The 18,690-nt window shown below is 48.9% G+C and overlaps 1 protein-coding gene across 5 annotated transcripts in view; it reads left to right on the top strand.

The window, feature by feature from the left end:
* LARP4B (La ribonucleoprotein 4B) overlaps positions 1 to 9,854 on the top strand; it is a 78,819-nt gene extending 68,965 nt beyond the window's left edge. For 3 of the 5 annotated variants that reach the window (XM_021670718.2, XM_064371802.1, XM_064371798.1), the window contains 5 exons: positions 1,097 to 1,142; positions 3,103 to 3,267; positions 6,752 to 6,876; positions 6,972 to 7,080; positions 8,552 to 9,854. In XM_021670718.2, the coding sequence (XP_021526393.2) occupies positions 1,097 to 1,142; positions 3,103 to 3,267; positions 6,752 to 6,876; positions 6,972 to 7,080; positions 8,552 to 8,839 (733 nt within the window). In that variant the 3' untranslated portion in view covers positions 8,840 to 9,854. Of the gene's footprint in view, positions 1 to 1,096; positions 1,143 to 3,102; positions 3,268 to 6,751; positions 6,877 to 6,971; positions 7,186 to 8,551 lie in introns of all 5 variants that reach the window. The other 2 variants (XM_064371801.1, XM_021670717.2) reach the window with 1 other exon arrangement.
* The last annotated feature ends 8,836 nt before the right edge of the window (positions 9,855 to 18,690 follow it).

Raw genomic sequence — 18,690 nt, 5'->3', positions numbered from 1 at the left:
AGGAGGGAAGTTTGCCAGGATTTGCGCCCTACCTGTGGCTCAGTACCCATCCATATCCCATACTCTAGCCTGCAGTCTCCTCAGGGGCCCAGTAGAAAACCAGGAGCTATTTCTGTAGTGTTTTCTGTAGGAGATAACGAGGGTTTGCTCTAGAATCCTAAAGGTTTGTGCTTCCTTCCCCCAGAGGGGCTCGCCTGAAAGTCCACGGGGTATTCCAATGTTTGGCCATCTTAGGCAAGACTCCTTTTTGGTTTTCTGTAAATGAAGGAATTAGTTAAGACTGTTCCTTAAGTCCTTCCAGGTTATATAATACAAGGCCCATGGGGGAGTCTTTGCATTCTATTAAATTATAAAGTGAAATTAATGTGTGTCATGTGACTTGTTAGATTACATAAGCCTGTCCAGGGAAATGAGAATGTCTTGGCCATCCTAATGTCTCAGGGCTCCACGTGAAGTCACCATTTAATCGGTGTCTATCCATGTGGTTATCAACTGTGTGTGTGATGTGGCCTTGCTGCCTGCAAGGGCAAGTCCAGAACATGATTGCTGAGGCTGGCAGGTGGGGACAGGAAGTCTTTGGGGCACAGAGGTCCTTGTGTGCTTTTTGTGGAAGGGATCAGCCATTGAGGCAGTGGTGGAGGAAGCTGAGAGGGCAAAGGAAGGGATGGGACAGGGTGTTTGGGGACTTTTAAATTCTGATGTAAAGCAAATCTGCATTGGAGAAATTCTCAGCACCATTTTAAACAACTCACTGATGGAGCTCAGGCTCGTCTTTTATGTGTCTTTGTCATTTCGACCCGGTAGGTCTTCAGTACTCGTGTCTCAACGGACATCCCAAAGAGGCACTAGGGAGGCGGCTTCAGCCAGCGTTTGCCTTTCCTTGTTACTTGCGTGGACTCCTGTGCTATCCCGTTGCTGTAAACTTTGTGTTGTTCTGCTTATGCTTCTTAAAGTTGGGATTTTAGAATCAAAAGTCATCTTTGATAGTGTTAAAGACTGAATTAATGTGTACTTTGATTATGTGAGCGCAAACGTGCTCAACAATAAATTCTCCAAGTAGGAAAAAAAATAACAATCTTTCACTTTTCACTCCTAGGAAGAATTCCTTTGGCTACCGGAAGAAAAGGGAGGAGAAGTTTACAGTGAGTACATAAAGCTTATGCCTCTTTACAAGATATCTAAATCTAATTTATACCAAACAGACCTGGTAAGGTAGTTTTTATCCGTTAATTCCAGTTGGAATGAGTGAACTCCTGTAACCGTCTGAACTAACACGGCGAGCATCTGAACATCGGTTGTGAAACGCAGGGGCACCGTTGTGCCTGCCGTGGTGCTTTCCCACAGCCGTTTCTGCACCGTTGTGCCTGCTGCGGTGCTTTCCCACAGCCGTTTCTGCTCCGTTGTGCTTTGCTTTGCTGATGCATGTGTTCGTGACTGTGACCTGCTTAGAAGCTTCAGCGTATGGCCCGTGTTGTCCTGATGACAGAGCGTGCGCTCGTTGTCTTGAGTACGTGTATTCAGGACCTCAGAGAGGTACAGATGCTGAAAAGTGTGTGAGCCTTGGGTCTAACCACGCTCATGGGACCTGAGCAGTACTCAGACCTCACCTAGAGGCGCACAGATTCTAGAGAATTTTAACACTGCCTTCCAAGTGAAGCCCATCTGCAGGCAATGACATTTTGTAACTCCAACATCAGAGCAGTTGTTGCCTGCCCATTCTGCTTCTACGAGTTGAGATTTAAATACATTTTTGGGGAAGGTTGTCTCTAATAATGCTTATCTTCTGAAAAGCTGTGTTCACCTCATCAACGTGCAGATGTTTAAAACTGCTTTGCTATCATAGTGGCCATGTGCAGGATTACTTTGAGCATCGTGTTCACAATACTAGGTTATAGAGAGCCAGTTGCCAGCTGCTTAGGAGGTACAACCTTACTTCCAAGGGCACCTAACTGGGAAAAGCTAAGTTAAAATTAGGCCCTAGTACCATGGAGCAGAGAAACGAGGAATGCCCAGCACAGACTGGGGTTTGGATCAGCCTGAATTCATTTTCATCCTTTGACCTGCTTTCCCTTGAGTTCTGGCATGCATATTTTCTCTAGAATCTACTGATGTAGGGAATCACCTTCCTGTGGTATAAATTTTGGAAAAATATTGACACTCTCAAGTTAGGTGAATTCCATGAGAACTTTGCATCCTAGTCTAAGTAGCTCATTGTTCCAACCAAAAATACTTGTATTCTTTAGTTAATATAAACTCATTTCTAAACTAAATAGAAACTCATTTCCGCTTTCTGTGCCATGTGTCCTTCAGCCAAGGAACTATTTACTCACAAAATGACTGCCAGCTTGTTAAAGCAGGTTGATAGATCATTTTCCACTAAAAAGGTATCATTGCCTTTCTCCTGAGATTTGGGCTTACAATGTATACTCACTTCTTATTATACTGAGTTTGCTTTCTTGAAGTCAAAGAATCTGATCAGAATTTGTTATCAAATACTGTGTTTTTAATTATTTAAAAATATAACCTTTAAGTTGATTTTCAGAGAATTCAAGCTCCCCTTTTGTTAAACCACTTTTTTAATACAAATGTGTGTAACGTTTCTTAACAGGTTGTGGACAGTGGAGAAAGTGTCATATTTTGTTTTTTACAATTATCTTTGTGACTTACATGAAAAACTATGCTGTAATAACAAAACTTGTCTGAAAATGGGAAAGTTTAATGTCTAGACTCACGCTGCCCTGCTTTCCATCTGGTGGGCTGGAGTCACTCCAGAGCGTCTCTCTTGCCTTCAGCTGCCCCTGCTGTTCTTGAGTGCTGGCAGCCATGGGTGGATGGCTCTTTGGATGGCACCTTAACCTTACTGTGTCCTTTTTGACACGTTACTTGGGCGGCAGCAGCAGCCTTGAGATTTCAGTTTCACAGCTCTGCTCTAGATGGTTGAAGTTGCTTGGGAGAGGACCTTTGATTGGGTGAGGAAGCCCTTGTCTGGGTTGAATGATCTGCGCGTTGTTTTTACAGATATTTTCCCGACAGGTGTGGAAATGAGAAGCTGCTTGGCCTTCTGTTTCCATACCATGACCCTGGGGTGTCATTCTGTTGCAGAGCAGCCAGACACAGTCTCCAACGCCACCAAAGCCTCCGTCACCAAGCTTCGAGCTGGGGCTATCCAACTTCCCTCCGTTACCTGGAGCTGCAGGCAATTTGAAGACAGAGGACTTGTTTGAAAACAGGCTATCTAGCTTGATAATAGGACCATCCAAAGAAAGGGTAAGGAATCCGTTACATGTCTAATGGTTGTCAACAGTGTCTAGGTACGGGTTCCATGGCAGGCTCTTTGCCGAGCTCTTCATACATGTTTGTTTTTAATACTCAGGAGAGGTTTGGAGGCCAGGTGATTGCAGAGGTCACACAGGTTTGGAGTAAGGCCAGCCTTGAACCTTGCTGTCTGATGAAGTCAGAGGTAGAAAGCTGGGCCATGATAACGCCGTATAGACCCTTTTTCTCACCCAGAAACTTAGGTAGAAAGCTGGGCCATGATACGCCGTATAGACCCTTTCTCTCACCCAGAAACTTAGGTAGAAAGCTGGGCCATGGTACGCAGTATAGACCCTTTCTCTCACCCAGAAACTTAGGTAGAAAGCTGGGCCATATGCCGTATAGACCCTTTCTCTCACCCAGAAACTTAGGTAGAAAGCTGGGCCATGGTACGCCATATAGACCCTTTCTCTCACCCAGAAACTTAGGTAGAAAGCTGGGCCATACGCCGTATAGACCCTTTCTCTCACCCAGAAACTTAGGTAGAAAGCTGGGCCATACGCCGTATAGACCCTTTCTCTCACCCAGAAACTTAGGTAGAAAGCTGGGCCATGGTACGCCATATAGACCCTTTCTCTCACCCAGAAACTTAGGTAGAAAGCTGGGCCATGGTACGCCGTATAGACCCTTTCTCTCACCCAGAAACTTAGGTAGAAAGCTGGGCCATACACCGTATAGACCCTTTCTCTCACCCAGAAACTTAGATTGCATTGTTGTCATTTTTGTTCAGACCTGCCTTTGTTTTACAAAAAAACAGAATGAAATAGAAAAATCTGAATTACATTGGAAATCATTAAAATGTGTAGTGATCTACGTGAGACAGGAGCAAGAAGCCTGGGAGGACCTCACTGTAGTGCTGGTGGTTTCTGGTGAGGCCTGGGCTGCCCCATGGGGTGCTCCCTCCGCGGCAGTGAACATCATCCCAGGAGCCATTCCGAGCTGCAGATGCCAGAGGACACTCAGCCCAGTGCTCCTGGCCTCTAATGTGCTTAGCAAGGCGAAGGTGGGACTGGTCCAGCTGCCACGCCTGGCGTTTGAAGGCTCTGGAAGGTGCAGAGCAAGTTTTCTGCCCAGTTACTTACTGTGCACAGGAAGAGCCTGCTAAGCACTCGTGGCTGCCTTCATCTCCTGTCCCAGGGGCCCTTTCTCCAGCTGTGCCTCAGAGTCACTGCAGGTATATTCCATGCCACATGACCATGCCACCTGCTACCCTACCTAGGTCTGCAGAGTCAGCATCTCTTCCTCCCTGGGCTTTAGGGAAGGCCCCGTAGTAGATAGAACAGTTCCTCAGTTTCTAGGGCAGAATTTAAGGTGGATTTTGAGGCAGTATCTTTAGGCTAAAGCAAGGTGACGTGTCTCTTCCTTTTCATATTGGTAAATCGTCACACTCCTGTTTTCAACCTTGGAGGTTGAGTGCATTCCAGAATTCTGTCACATAGCCTTAAATTTCCACCCCATAATTTCTAAGGTATTTGTGCCCTGAGAAGAAATGCACTTGAAAGACCATGAATTCTGGTTTGTGGCATGTTCCCCTTGGTACTGAGTGCAGCTGCTGCCGTGCCCATTTCGAGTTTCCGTGTAAGGTTTCTCTTGAGAAAAGAATTGCTGCTTCGAAAAGCCTGAGCCTGAGCCTCATGCCACCAGCCAGGTGCAACAGGCTCCATTGCTGCTGCTGCTTGGGAGCTTCTTAAGTCGACAGCATCGCCCATGAGTTTCAAAGTAGGGTGGAGACTCCAGTAATGATGGGGTTCAGCCCTTCCCCTGTTGACATGGAGCTTGTGATGGTCACTCTGACTTGCTTCATGAGTGCAGTTGTGGATCTGCATTTCAGTTGCATTGGGACGGAACATAGCCTGAATTTTTTTATTTTTATTTTTTGAGATGGAATCTTGCTCTGTCACCCAAGCTGGAGTGCAGTGGTGTGACCTTGGCTCACTGCAACCTCTGCCTGCCAGATTTAAGCAATTCTCCTGCCTCACCTCAGCCTCCCAAGTGGCTGGGATTATAGGCAGGCATCACCATGCCGGGCTAATTTTTGTGTTGTTAGTGGAGAGGGGGTTTCACCTTGTCGGACAGGCTGGTCTGGAACCTCTAACCTCAGGTGATCTGCCTACCTCGGCCTCCCAAAGCGCTAGGATTATAGGTATGAACCACCACACCACCCGGCCCTTACCCTGAGTTTAAAAGGACCTTTTACAAAAGGAGCCCTTTGCCATCCTGTTCCCACCAAGCTGGATTCCTCTGCTCAGGCACAGGAGTTGCAGCAGATTCTGGTTCTCGGGCTGGAAGGGCTCTCAGTCTGTCATCCACCTTCATCTAAGGGCAGAAGTGTGAAGATCACCTGCCCTCCTGCCTTTTTTAAGTTGCATGACAAGTGTGTCATGATGTCCCATGTGAATAAGATCAAGCACAGATAAAATAGCCACTGCACAGGGACTCGCTGGCTGGATTAAGGAGGGAATAAGTTTCACTCAGTTCTTATTAGCTTTCTGACCTTGGACAGATTATTTAGATGTATCGGGCCTCAGTTTTCTCATCAGTTGAGATGGGGACATTAGCCCACCTGCTTCCTGGGGTTGTTGTGAATTCAGGGACTGCTGCTGTCAGTGCCTGCCACCTGCCTCAGGGAGCCCACATTTATACAGATGTGGGGGCACAGACCGTTTTTTATGAGCTGTGTGGATGAGTCATGTAGAACTTTGTTAGGACTCAACACCCAGGAGATGTGTGTGTGGTTTTGTGCCATACCATGCTGAGCCCAAAGTGCCAGGTGGGTAAGATGTGTTTGATGACTGTTCAGTTAAGAAATAAGCCATAAAAAACGATGAGTTCGTGTCATTTGTAGGGACGTGGATGAATCTGGAAACCATCATTCTCAGTAACCTGACACAAGAACAGAAAATCAAACACCGCATATTCTCACTCATAGGCAGGTGTTGAACAGTGAGAACACATGGACACAGGGAGGGGCGCACCACACACTGGGGTCTGTTGAGGGGGAATAGGAGAGGGACAGTGCGGGGTAGGGAAGTTGGGGAGGGGAAATGCCAGATAATAGGTGATGGGGGGATGGAGGCAGCAAACCACATTGCCTTGTATGTATCTATGCAACAATCCTGCATGTTCTGCACGTACCAGAACCTAAAGTGCAATTTTATATATATATATATGAAATAAGCTTGTAGATCATCATTGTGGGAGAGCAGATAAGGACCCGTGACGGAACAATGGGGCATTTGCCAAGAAAAAGAATGAGTGCTCTGTGGGGCAGAGGACAGTCCTGGGCTCTTTGTGACATTTTTGCTACAGGAGACGCTCTTTCCCTCTGTCCTCGGGCCTCTCTCCAAGGCTGTTCTCAGGTGGGGTGAACGGGCACTGGTACCAGCTCCACTTAGTGCCAGCAGGACTCTGATGAACACTCTCCACCCTGTTTTAGACCCTCAGTGCAGATTCGAGCATGAATACCCTTCCTGTAGTGGTCTCCAGAGAGCCCTCGGTGCCAGCTTCTTGTGCTGTATCAGCAACATACGAGCAATCCCCCTCCCCAACTCATTTACCCGAGTGAGTATTGGTGTTCTACCAGCGCCTTGGTGTTTACTGACTTGAGTGGCCTGTGATGTTGCATGAGATTCAAATATTGGGTGGCATTTTTACAGTGATCCCAAGGTGGCGGAGAAACAGAGGGAAGCCCACAGTGTGGACAGACTTCCTCCTGCCCTCACTGCGACAGCATGTAAATCGGTGCAGGTGAACGGAGCCGCCACGGTACGTACCTCGTGCCTGCCTTCCTGCACGACAGCCGCGAGGCTCTGGTGTGAACAGACGCTGCGCACTCCTGCACCTGCTCGTTTTTTAATCACATCTAATTTGGTGGGTTTTTATTTGCATCTGTCTGTGTTGTGTTTCCTGTACAAAATACCTTTAATATTTGCTAATAATTTCCCACTACTCCAGTTCTTTCTTGGACCGTGACGTAGTCCTTAATATCAGTGTTGGTCAGTAGAGGTTTCTTGAGAAGTCACAAGATCCCAGCTCCTATTTCTTCTTAGACTTCAGGATTATTTCAGCATTTCATGTGTCTCTGTGTGTGTGTCTGTGTCTGTGTGTCTGACGAAGAGAAAGGAAGAGTAAGACGGTGGCCTAACCACCCTCTGATCCCTGTGGGCCCAGCAGGCCTGAACCCCAGCAACTTCCTTTCTGCTGGTTTCCCTACTGGGTGAACCATGGCCTCACTTACTCTGAATTGTGTCCTCTATAGTTTGATCTTGGGTGAGCTTTTTCCTTGAATTACTGTCCCTTGGGCTGAGTCTTAAAAAGGATTTTTTAATAAAGTAAAGTTATTAAAGTCCGGGCCAGGTGCGGTGGCTCAGGCCTGTTATCTCAGCACTTTGGGAGGCTGAGGCAGGGAGATCACAAGGTCAGGAGATCAAGACTATCCTGGCTAACACGGTGAAACCCCATCTCTACTAAAAATATGAAAAATTAGCCGTTCGTGGTGGTATGCATCTGTAGTCCCAGCTACTCGGGAGGGTGAGGCAGGAGAATCGCCTGAACCCGGGAGGCAGTGAGCTGAGATCGTGCCACTGCACTCCAGCCTGGGCGACAGAACGAGACTCTGTCGTTCCCACTCTCGTCAAAATACTATTAAGGCAATAGTTTTTGTAGGTGAATGAAGTATTTTACTTTAGCCATTATGCTTCCACTTACCTGAAAACCCTATTACACATTTCTGTGAAGATTTTAGCTGCCTTCATCATTTCTAGTTCTTTGTAGTTTGAAATGTGCAGACCGTTTTTGAAGACTGTTTTTGGAGTTTACCTTTCAAGGTTGGGTACCATGTGAGAATCCATTGCCCGCTGTGGGCATCCGGAACACCCCTCTGTTGTCCTGAGGTGGGTTGGCGAGCGCAGGCAGCATCAGGACTCCTCCTGGGCTTCCACATTGCCTGAGCAGGCATGGGCTGGGTAGGGCATGGCGTTCAGTCAGCCCTTTTCTTCTCATGCCTTTTCTAATTTCATCCATTTTTTTTAGGCATTATTAGAGTAGCACAGAGGGAATGTTATATTGCAGAGGAAACCAAATCATTGAATTTTATACTTTCTAGAAATTAAAAACACTAGTGAAGATGGAAACTTAGTTACAATTGAAAACTCTTTTATCTTAAGTGAACTTGATATCCTGTCTTGTCCCTTGAGGCACAGTTTCACACAGGTAACCCAGAATTGTCTGTTTTCAGGAATTGCGAAAGCCCAGCTATGCAGAGATTTGTCAGAGAACGAGTAAAGAGCCTCCTTCTTCCCCACTGCAACCCCAAAAAGAACAAAAGCCAAACACTGCTGGTTGTGGGAAGGAGGAAAAGAAGCTGGCAGACCCCGCGGAGAGATACCGGGAGCCCCCAGCCCTCAAGTCCACACCTGGAGCCCCCAGAGACCAGAGGCGGCCGGCAGGGGGCCGACCCTCACCCTCAGCCATGGGGAAGCGTCTCAGCCGAGAGCAGAGCACTCCCCCGAAGTCTCCTCAGTGAAAACCGTACGTCTGGGAGGGGTCGCAGAGTGCCGTGTTAACCACACATGAGACACTCTTCCCACTCAGTGCGAGGGCGAGCCGCTGGTTAGGAGCTTGCAGTGTCTGAGGCCTGTGGGATCCTCACGTTGGTTTTCTTCTGTGAGTTGGATTCTCCCCCTCTTGAAAAAAAAATGAATTTTTCAGGATTTAATTAATACAAACCTTATTTTAGGTTGGTGCTTAACTGGAGGTGATGCAGAAGTCTGATTTTTTTTTCAAAGATAGAAAATGCATTTATCCTAACAAATTGGTATTTTTTATTAAGCCTCCATGTGGCTCTGAACTTCAGCAAGCTATATATAGTGAGTTTTTCTAAATTAAGAGAACTATGCTACTTTTTTTTGTGTAACTAGTCTGCAAGTGCGTATCTCTAGAACGTCCCCACAGATGAATGAAGGCCAGTGGCCCTGGCAGAGGCAGGTGTGGCCTCACGGAAGCAGTGCTGGCCACGCCAGGGCATCAGTGCTGATGTGGGAGCTGTGCTTCCACCTAAGCCATTAGTAGGGGACTCTGGCATTTAAGAATGTAGAGAGCGCGTCCTTTCTGATCTTGTGGGCAGAGTGAACCTGCAGGGGCCACCCCAGGGAAACGCGGAACCTTGGTTCTGATGCACTGCAAGCAAGTAACCAGCTTCTCACTCCAGTTTCAAGTGGTTATTATGTAACATAAATTCAAAGCACATTGTGAATAGAACCTCAATGAAAACATAAACTGTTGCCCACTGACACATTACCAGAAGTTGTACCATGATGTTGTTTTGACCCCTGTGAGCTGACGGCTCCGGCCCTGCTCTGGGCACGTTTCTGTCCGTGTTCGTTCCCCAGCACTCTGGTTAGAGAGAGGCCACATCTTGGTCAGCTCCATGTGGGTGTCTCCCGTACTTCTGCATCAGCACATGGAATTGCGAGAGAATGGTGTTTGTGGTTTCCCCTCTCTGGCTGCTGGAGGGTACAGTCCCTGCTCTTTTACCTCCGAGACGAGGGCCTCATTGATTCACTCACAGAAGTGCTGCACTTCTGACGAACAAGGATGCACTAAAGTTAGCAAGTTTATAATGAAGTTACATATAAATTATTTTGTTTTAAAATGCCTAAAATTTTTCTTTAAGTATTCTAAGCAGCAAACATTAAAATAAGAATATTTCCTGCTAAATGTAACCATACACTTTATTCCACAAAATGTTATTTAACAAGACTGAGGGTTTTTTTTAAGAAAAAATTATTTCCATCCAATATTTAAAGACTTGAATTTTATTTAAACTTGAAAATGACTTTGCCTTAACTTTTGTATAAGACAGCTTAGAGTCCATGGAGCCCGGCCCTGGGTTGGCATGAGTGGGTCAGAGTTACTCAGTTACTGTGTGGATCTCCCGTCACTAGTTTGACTGAGTAAGCATACTGTAGTGCAAGAGCTAGCAGTAGTTTTTGTAATATACCTTAAAGATCTTAAACAGTTGATCTTTTTTTCAGAATGTTGGAAAATCCTGTAAATGCAAATAGTCAATACTGTATTAAATATGTGCACTTGGGAGCGTGCTTCGCCTGTACAGTTGTAAATAATCAGAACATATTAAAAAGGTACCCTACAGAGAAAATTCTGATAAAAATTATTGATATATTATAAATGTTGCTGTTGAGCTGGATGTAGATAAACTAAATGTTGTGGTTTGAATATTATTTTGATTTGTTGAGATTTTCTTTTTTCTCTTACATCGATGTGTTGAACTGATTCTGCCTCTTTGCTGCAAAAGGGAATTGGAAAGTCTTATTAAAAGCCTCCAGATGTTTTCATACTCTTTTAAAAAGTATGAAATGCATACTAATCATATCTAATGTGAAAGTTTTAAGGTATAATATAGAGAGCAAAACCTGGCAGGATCATAAGTGAAGGTAAAAAGTAATCTAGTTAAGATCACCTGCAGCTTTAAGCATGACTTACCTGTCAGAGGATAACATGCCTGACATATCTGACCATTTCCTTTAAAGCAATTGCCATTATTCAGATACAGAGAAATAGCCACAGGGCTAGTGTTTTTCAAATGCATTTTAAAGAAACACGGGGATTTATTTTTTTGTAGTTGTCAGTTCACTGACCACCCCCAAAAAAATCAGAAATAATTAATCTCTGAAACCCAAACTCAATACTCTAAAAGCTGGGAGGCAGCCCTGAGGCCTGGGCCTTTGAGGTGCATCTTTGCTAGGGAAGGGCCAGGGCGCCATCAGCCATTCCCAGATCACAACCCCCCTCCACCCACAGCGAGTCCTTGGTTTTTAATAATGAGAAGTCCTTTCCCCCAAGGTGTGAGCATCGCAGCGCAGTGTGTGTGGTTAGAGCCAGCTTAGTCCTTCACTTTGTCTGTCAGCTGAAGTGTGAGCTCACCAGCTGCATGAGGAGGGCAGTGCGTGCAGTAGCCAGTCACCGCTGGAGGGCTCTGCTGCCATCTGGTCAATACCCTGTAGTTACTGCCAGCCAGCGACAGTCTCTGCATCAAGAACTGAAACCTTGCTCGGGTGTGAGTTTTATAGCATCGTTTTTAATTAAGCAAAGGTGAAATGCCAGATAGCTATATAATGTCCAAAAATACCTGATACTCCTCTGAGCGTTTCCACTCAGAAGAAGGTGGGAATTGTGATAGGAAGCGGTGATGGTGCAGACTGTGCTGTGGCACACAAAGCGGCGAGTGTCCTTCATACATCCCTAGCGGTGTCTCAGGTTATAGAATCAGAGACGCAGCAACGACAGATGGCATTTTAACTTGTAAAATCGTGTGATGATGCTTATCATTTTGAAGTAGAAGAATAAAAACCAAACATGAATTTCAAGTGGAGTAGTTGTTCTCTGAGAGTTAGTGTCTTGACATTTCCACCCAGGCTGTCTGTCATCACATCGCTTCACTGCTGTCACTGGCTGTGGCAGTAAACGTCTTGCATTGCTGTGTTAGTCAGGATCTCTGCAGTTCAGGCTTAAAACCAGTTCAGTGTACTTGGGCGATGGGTAGTGGTGGTGCATGCCTGTCAGCGTGCCCCGCTGGCGAGCTGTAGTTGCGGCTTGCATGCCTCACGGCCCACTACAGGGCTGCAGACAATCCAGGCAAGGGCGCTGGCCGCCAGCAGCTCACAGCGCAGGGGCGCCGCGTGGACACTCTGAGGGTTTTGTTTTTGTTCTTCTTTTCATTAAGACTGGAATCAAGCTTACATGTAAACTATTGGTAATTTAAGTTTCCTTTTGTGTCATTCAGTGTAAAACTGTCTAATTTGAAAAAAAAAAATGTAGGTTATGAAAATAAAGATTTAGGCACTGTTCAATTTTTCTTTTGATTTTTTTTTTTAATTAAAATTTCTTCAAGAATGCATCTTTTCTAAACATAGTTTTTTGTCTGTTCCCATAAGCGTGCATGAGAAAGAAAGACGGGCCTCATATATTACTGGATCCTAAAGGCTTCTCACCCACGTTGCGGCTGGCTGCGGCACACGGGGCTCACCCGTTGTGTTTTAGGGGTTCAGAGTTGGCATTAACATCAAGTGCTCATGGGGAGACAGTCATTACCCTGACCGCCAAGATTTACCACAAAAATAGATGTTCCTGTATCAGGGCTTTCATTTGTTTTGTGAAAATGACACTCTCTCCAAAGCTGTGTCCCTGAAGCTGTTTGGAACTGACGTTGGGTCCTCGGGGTGACAGACTCATCCTCAGGCAGCGGTGATGCCTGCACTAGGAGGCTGGCGGGAGGCGGGCCTCTCCTGTGCCAGGCACTGAGTGGACGGGAGTCTGATGAAGATGTTGGACTGACCTTCCTCCTCTGTGCATTGCCTTTTCATGTCGTCTTCCCATTTTCACTGTCTTTTTGTGATAGAATTGATTATCTGTTCAGGCTATTAATCCTTTGTTATATACGTTACAGATACTTGCTTTCAACCTACCAGTTGTCTTAACTCTTAACGTTATTTAGAATAGTATCTTTTATGGTGTTTATTTATTTATTTTTTTTGAGACGGAGTTTCGTTCTTGTTATCCAGGCTGGAGTGCAATGGCATGATCTCGGCTCACCGCAACCTCTGCCTCCTGGGTTCAGGCAATTCTCCTGCCTCAGCCTCCCAAGTAGCTGGGACTACAGACGTGCGCCACCATGCCCAGCTAATTTTTGTATTTTTTAGTAGAGATGGGGTTTTACCATGTTGACCAGGATGGTCTTGATCTCTTGACCTTGATCTTGATCCACCTGCCTCGGCCTCCCAAAGTGCTGGGATTACAGGAGTGAGCCACTGCGCCGGGCCCTATGGTGTTTAATTATTATGTAGTAAAATGTATCAGTCTTCTCGTTTATTGTTTGAGTGTCTGGGACTTGCTTAAGAAGACTTTCCCTACTCCAGAGTCATAAAGATAATTGTGTGTGTGTGGGGTATGTGTGCCTTTAATCCGGCTGGGCTTGATCATGTGTGTGTGTGGTGTGTGTGCCTTTATTCCGGCTGGGCTTGATCATGTGTGTGTGGTGTGTGTGCTTAGACAGGAACCCAGTTTTACTTTCTGCCATATGGAAAGATTCTTTCTCCAGTATCACTTACCAGTGAGTTCACTGTCTCTCCACTGGTCTGCAGTGCCAGTCTTGTTACTTACAGACTTCCCATGTGTGCGTGGGTCTCTACCTGGGCTCTCTGTTCTCCATTGCCTCTCTCTTTCCCCTTCTGTCCTAGCACCATAGCATTTAACTCACCAATCATCCTGTGTTGCAGAGAAATTCCTTCATAGAACTCATCACAGTGTGATTGATTGTGCTCCCTGAGGGCAGGAATTCTGCCATCTGGATCACCAGCCTCCCCTGCCCTTAGCACACCATCTGAAAATCAGCAGATACACGGTAAATGTGTGTTAACTCAATGAAGTATACTTCGTGTCTTCTCTGTGCACAGCACTGCCCTGCGAGGAAATAGGATGAGGTATTGATTTGCTGTTACCACAAAGTGGACCCTCACCCCCACCCCGATCTCCCTGGCTGGTAGTGAACACCACGTGTCTGTGGATTGGCTGCAGGGCTCTGCTGGAGTCAGCAGGTCCCACAAAAGAGCCAGGGCTTAGTCTCCTCATGGCTGTCGGAGATGTGTAAGACCCAAACCCTAAAGGTTTACATACTTCATGCCACCCCTCTCCACCAAAAGTTTGGAATTGTATTCCATTCCTTGCTCTAGCCACATCTTTTAATAGTGCTAAAATCCTGTGTTCCTCTAAAGCAGTGGATTGAACTAACAACTGCATAAGGACCACGTGTGTTGCTGGACCTGCCTGGGCACAGGCTATTTCTGATCCGAGTAAACTGCTGGTCTCTTAGACGAAGGTGTGTGTGGGTGTTTCCACCATGGAGAGGAGGGATAGTAGGTGAAGCCGAAGGCCAGGAAGGAAGGACGCAGTCTAAGCTGCAGTGGCTTAGCCAGAGGCCCTTCAGGTGTGTATGGAACTTACAGCACAGGCCATAGCCAAGCGTGTGATGCCTTGGAGCATGTACCTGGCCAGAGAAGCCAAGCCCTGCCCTGGTGGAGCTGGAGGCCTCAGGGCCCAGGATGAGGTAGGAGATTGTGAAGAGGATCCTGATGCAGGCTGAGTCACCCTCTAGGCTTGAGCCCAGGAGCAAGGGATGAGCAGCTCCACCCAGAGGGGCTTGCAGGACCAAGTGGGGACGGGAGAGCGATCGCCAGGCCCCTGGGCAGATCAGTGAGCTTCCAGGAGATGGAGTTGCAGGAGAGCCAACTTCCCCTCTGCCTTTCACCCGAGACCAGGATTTCCTTGGCTGGAGCAGCCACTTTTCCCAGCTGAAGCTCACTATGTGTTTACTACACAGGATGGGAGCGTAAAGACACGTTCAGTGTAGGAAAGGCTCTGATGTTAGAGGCGAGTGCAGAAATGGGGCGTTTACAGGTGCAGCTGGCCACCTCCGAGGGCCCCCGCAGTCTTCCTCACCCTCATCCTAACAGGACATGTTCCACGCATGCGCACTGAGGACCACCGTGTCTTCTTGGACTGATCTGTCATTAGGACCCTGGACCCTAGTTAATGTCTTTGCTCTGAAGTGTTACTTTGATACTAACAAAGCCCAGCTCTTTCTCCCGAATGTCTGTGTGATGTGCCGTCTTTCATCCTCCTACTTTCAGCCCGCCTGTGTCCTATCTGAAGGGAGTTGCTTGTGGACAGCACGGAGTGGCAGGTGTTCGTTAATCCGCTCTGCCAGCCTCAGTCTTGTAACTGTTGCTTACGGACCAATTACACCACCCGTTTTGCTGTTTGCTGCTGCTCTATTTCTTTTTTCCCTGGCCTTCCTGGGGATTATAATTTGCCATTTCTCAGTTCTCTCGCGCTGTCAGCTCCTAGCTGACCTCCTGCTGTCGCGTCTCTCCTTTCCTGAGGCCAGCGGGGGCAGTGCCCTCTTTCCAGGCCCTGCATCAGCCTGGAAGCACAGAGGCCCCAGCCTGGGCCCTGGGGCAGGTGTGATGTGCTGTCCCCTGTGGAGGAAGGCAGGGCTCCAGGCTGCTGTCGGGCCAGGCCACCGTGGCGGCAGCGTCCTCAGCAGGAGTTTGCGGCAGTTTGGGGTACTGCAGCCAGACATCTTAACCCCGGGGTGGGGAGGGAAGAGTTCCTTGTGTGGCTTTGGGAATAAGGAAAAAGTTGCCGGTAAAGTTTACATCTTATTGGCTGGTTTTAGGACCTAAACACCAGCACAGGGAAGGGGCTTTCATGCAAGTGAAGTCCATCCTGGGCTCTGGGGTGGGGCCAGGTACCCCAAGGTGCATGGTGACGGGAGAGGTGGGTTCCTGAACAAAATTGGGGCCATTAAGAAAGAACGGATAACAGTCTACTCGGTACATTCGAGCTCCTCAGCCCTGGCCCTGCTCAGCCTCCTGCGTCCTTGGCATGGCCACCTGCATGCAGTCAGTCCATGTCTCTGATGGGACCACCCACTGTCCAGCCTCGATCCTGCTCCTCACAGGAACCCCATTTCCACGGGCAGCCCCGACGCAGACAGGCAACCCAAATCTTCTGCCAGTCCCTCCAAGAGTCCCACCCACTCCTGCCTTTGCCTTGTCCAGCCCAGCCATCTCGTCGCCAGTCTCCCTGCCACTGTACTCCACCCAGCCTGAGGGTCCTTTATGGTGGTGACCGTGCCCTGTTCCCTTGCTTTGAACGCTCCGATGGTTTCCTGCGGGAAGGAATTAGGTTTAGACACGTACACCTTCAGGTCCCTCCCGGGAGCCCTCCCTAACCCACCTGCAACTTCATCTCTGAGCGCACACCTTCCGCCCACACTGCCAGGGACCTGCTGGCCCCTTCCCTCAGAATTTATCCCGCTTTTTGCAGGATATTCGCCCTTCCCAGAGATGCCTGGCGCCATCTCCAACAGCCGCGCGTCACCTGCCTCTGTCCCTGTCTTCCTCTGCAGCACTCAGCACTGTTCGTAGTCTTCTAATGAGTCTGCTTCTGGCGTGAGCCCCGAGGGCCTGGCAGCGGTGAAGGCTCTTCCCCTGGGTACCTGCAGCACCTGTGCAGGGGGTGCTCCCGGGTCCATCCGTAGCCCGGTGTCCAGATGCTGTGGACAGGCACCAGAGGTAGCTCTGCAGAGGCCGCCAGGCCGCACCCTTAGCCCTGACCCTCACAGACTCCAGAGGCCACGCCCATGACAGCCCATGCAGGCACACGTCTCGGCTTGCACACTCCTCCCCTCCCTGCGCGGGGTGGCCTCGGCATGCACACCTGCCACGTCTCTGCCCACCTCTTCCTCGGTCCCTGCTTGCGTGCTGGATCCCCGTCTGCCCTTCTCCGTGCAGCAGCCTGGGGGTCCTTTCCATCCCAGCTCAAAAGCCCAGAGGCACCCACGTGCCTTGTTCAGAGCAGAGACCAGAGGCCAAGGGGCTGGCCGAAGGCTAGGCCCTGCACCCTCAGCGTCCCCTGCGCACCTTCCGGCTTCTAGATGCCCCTGCGAGGCCCAGAAGCTGCTTGGTAGGAAGCGACCTGGAGGGAGAGGTCAGGAGGGAGGGGGAGAGCCTGGGCCACCTGCTGCTAGATGGGGGAGGGCTAGAAAGAAACCATCAGCACAATGAGCCCAGGGTGGAGCTCACGTGGGTTCGTGGTGTAGACACTAAGCTGGGGAAGTGGGGAGAGAGGAGCCCCAGAGACGAGAGGCAGGCACCCTCTTTTAGCCAGAGGAGCCCAGAGTGACAGGAGGACGTGTCCTCAGCCAGGGCTCGGGCTCCAGCCATGCCGCACGCTGGGGATGTCACCAACACCCACTTAGGGCGTGGGAAGCCATCAGCCCTCCCGGTGCCCTTGACAAGAGCAGTTGTAAAGCAGCATTTAAATAAGCGTTTTCCCCAGGTGAGGAGAATCGGCAAGCTTGAGGTGTGAGGCGCTCGTACTCCTGTGCAAAACCCACCCTGTGGACAGCAGGTTTGTGTTGTCCCAAGGCTGGGAAGGTGTCTTGACATTTTCGCCTTGCAGTTGCAAAAACGCCTTGCCACTGTCCAGGATACATATTTTGGCCTCATCCTTCCTGTTAGAAACTCAGGTGGTCCCATCTCGTTGGCAGCCAGAGACCTCAGGGTGGCGCCCGATGGAGGGGCCTGCCAGGGAGGCAACTCCTCCTCAGGCTGCCCACAGGTCTCCAAGACCCTCCCTGAGGAGCCAGGGCCAGGCTCATCAGCATCACATTGCCCTTGGCTGCGCTGCTGGCACACAGGAGTGGCGCAGGCAGAGCCCGCCCAGCCCTGGCAGCTCTGTGGGACCTCAGCTACGACCTCCCGGGCGGGCGGTCCTGCCACAGGAATGCTGCTCTCAGGGATGCCCTGAGTGATCGCCGCCAGCTGCATTCTGCAAAGCTTCGTCTTGCTCTCCCTGTGGCTTGGAGAGCCCAGTCAGCTTTGCTTGTAAACATGTATGTTACTTAGAGTCGTGTTTGGTCATGCCAGATGAAATTGCTGTTTTTAGAGGTCGAAGTGATCAAGTGGCAACTTTACATGGTTCCAGCTAATATTTACGTTACATTAGTGTTCTGATGAAACAGTTTTATGCTACTGACCCATTCTTGTGGATGACTGCAGAAAATATACTGAAACTTAATGGTGACAATGAAAACTTCAAACCTAAATGTAAAATTAAAAAAAAATGTGAAAAAATATTGGCAGAGCTCACCCAAAGAAAACAGCCAACCCAGTTATTGTCACAGAGGCACAATGTTTAAGGTAAAATGCTTGAACAGTATTTCTGTAAAAATCACAATTTTTACATTTCAAGTTTGTTGAATTTTTTGCTTTTTCCTCCTAACCTACAGGCGGCTCACCCACCCACCCCACGTTCCCTCCCACTGGCCACAAATGGTTGGGAACGTGGCGCGGCCCCTCAGCACAGGACTGGCCAGCGCTGAGACTGCAGAGGGAACAGAGTGAGCTGAGAGGATCCCTGCCAGTGACTCAAGTTGGGAGGGCCCTGAGTGGCGCAGAGTCTAAGGGGCCACCTCTCCCTAGAAACACGGGCCTCTCGCCTGTGCTGTCAGTGGGGAGTCCCGAGGAGCTTGTCCAGGGAGCGATGCTTCGAGGTGAGAAAGGCCAGAGTGTCACCCAGCCCAGGACCGCCTCGAGGTGCCCACACATCTGTGCACAGCCGGGAGGGGGCAGGACCGCCGATGGGAGGTGTGGAGAGGTGGGGGTCGTGGGCCCTGTCTGGCCAGACAGCAGGAACCCAGGTGGCACGAGTGTGGACCCTCATGTCTCCAGGAGAAGCCGCCTTCCTTTCCTGAAGCAGATGGCCCCACCCTCATGCCCTTGGCCCGCCTGA

This window comes from Aotus nancymaae, unplaced genomic scaffold (genome assembly GCF_030222135.1).
Source record: "Aotus nancymaae isolate 86718 unplaced genomic scaffold, 86718_ANA_hifiasm-v0.15.2.pri h1tg000173l, whole genome shotgun sequence".
In the NCBI taxonomy this organism is placed as follows: domain Eukaryota; kingdom Metazoa; phylum Chordata; class Mammalia; order Primates; family Aotidae; genus Aotus; species Aotus nancymaae.
The sequence above is the reverse complement of the archived record's forward strand: the minus strand, read 5'-3'. Positions and strand labels throughout refer to the sequence as shown.